The 1,056-nt window shown below is 57.6% G+C and overlaps 1 protein-coding gene across 1 annotated transcript; it reads right to left on the bottom strand.

Moving 5' to 3' along the window:
* Positions 1-96: 96 nt before the first annotated feature.
* Positions 97-714, bottom strand: LOC109913981 (achaete-scute homolog 4-like). The gene has a single exon (XM_020513548.2). It carries the CDS (start codon positions 712-714, stop codon positions 97-99), a length of 618 nt encoding a protein of 205 aa, XP_020369137.1.
* Between the last annotated feature and the right edge of the window lie 342 nt (positions 715-1,056).

The raw sequence follows: 1,056 nt of genomic DNA, 5'->3' as shown, positions 1-1,056 counted from the left end.
AGCAGAGAGTGAGGTGATTTAGGGGGTGAGCAGGGAGTGATCTGAGTTGGCGCTTGGTCCCTCCCCCACCTCCTCAGTGGCGGAGCTGCCTCTTGTTCACCCCGTCCCCAGAGGGTGCCCGGAGGCGGCCGCGTGGCCGGCGGTTTCCAGGGCGCCCGTTGCCTGGGAGACGGCGTCGGCGGGCGGCTGGTGCTCGGCGTGTTCCCCGCGCATGGCCAGCAGCGCCTGCAGCTCCCGGATGTACTTGATGGCGGCCCGGAGGGTCTCCACTTTACTGAGTCTCTTGTCAGTGAGCTCCTGCGGCAGGTGCTGCCTCAGCTGCGCGTAACCCTCGTTCACGCACTTCACCCTCTGCCTCTCCCTCTCGTTGCGCTTGCGGATGAAGGCGGGTTCGTAGGAATAGTCGTAGCCCCCGCCGAACGGGCTGGCGAAGGGGATCGGGGGGTAATAGTGCCAGGCCGGGTAAACATCGTTTGCAAAGGCATCCGTGCAGGAGCGCTCGGCGCAGGACAGCGTCGGCATGTCGTCGGGGTGCCTTAGTCTGGGGGGCTCGGGACACGGTAAACCGGAGAGATCGGCAGGGACCGGCGGAGTCAGCTGCATGCAGGCGGCCTCGCCAAAAGTGATCCTCTCCAACAGACTGTCGTAATTTTCCGCCTCCATCTGAAACACGTAACTTTCCGGGGATGCCATCGCCATGGAGCTTTCGATCATATTGGGCGTCGCGCTGTGCTTTGCAGGAGGAAGAAGTCAGGTACAAATTAGTGATTTCATTTTCTTGCATTCGCAGTCGTTAAGACTTCTTAAGACGGGGGTACAATATCAAAAGACCGCAAGAAGTATCGCAACAAACAGAAAAGTCCTCTCCAGCTTTCGCCCAGAATTTATCATGAATTATTAGTGAATACAAATAACTAACTAAAGAGCAGCTGCAGTTCTGAAGAAGAGTCACTGGACCCGAAACGTTAACTCTGTCTTCTCTCCACTGATGCTGCCAGATTTGCCGAGCTCCTCCAGCAATTTCTGTTTTCGTAGCGGCCGCACTTAACAGCTTTT

This window comes from Rhincodon typus, chromosome 17 (assembly GCF_021869965.1).
Source record: "Rhincodon typus isolate 14 chromosome 17, sRhiTyp1.1, whole genome shotgun sequence".
NCBI classification, from domain to species: Eukaryota; Metazoa; Chordata; class Chondrichthyes; order Orectolobiformes; family Rhincodontidae; genus Rhincodon; species Rhincodon typus.
This window is presented reverse-complemented; position numbering and strand designations above follow the sequence as displayed.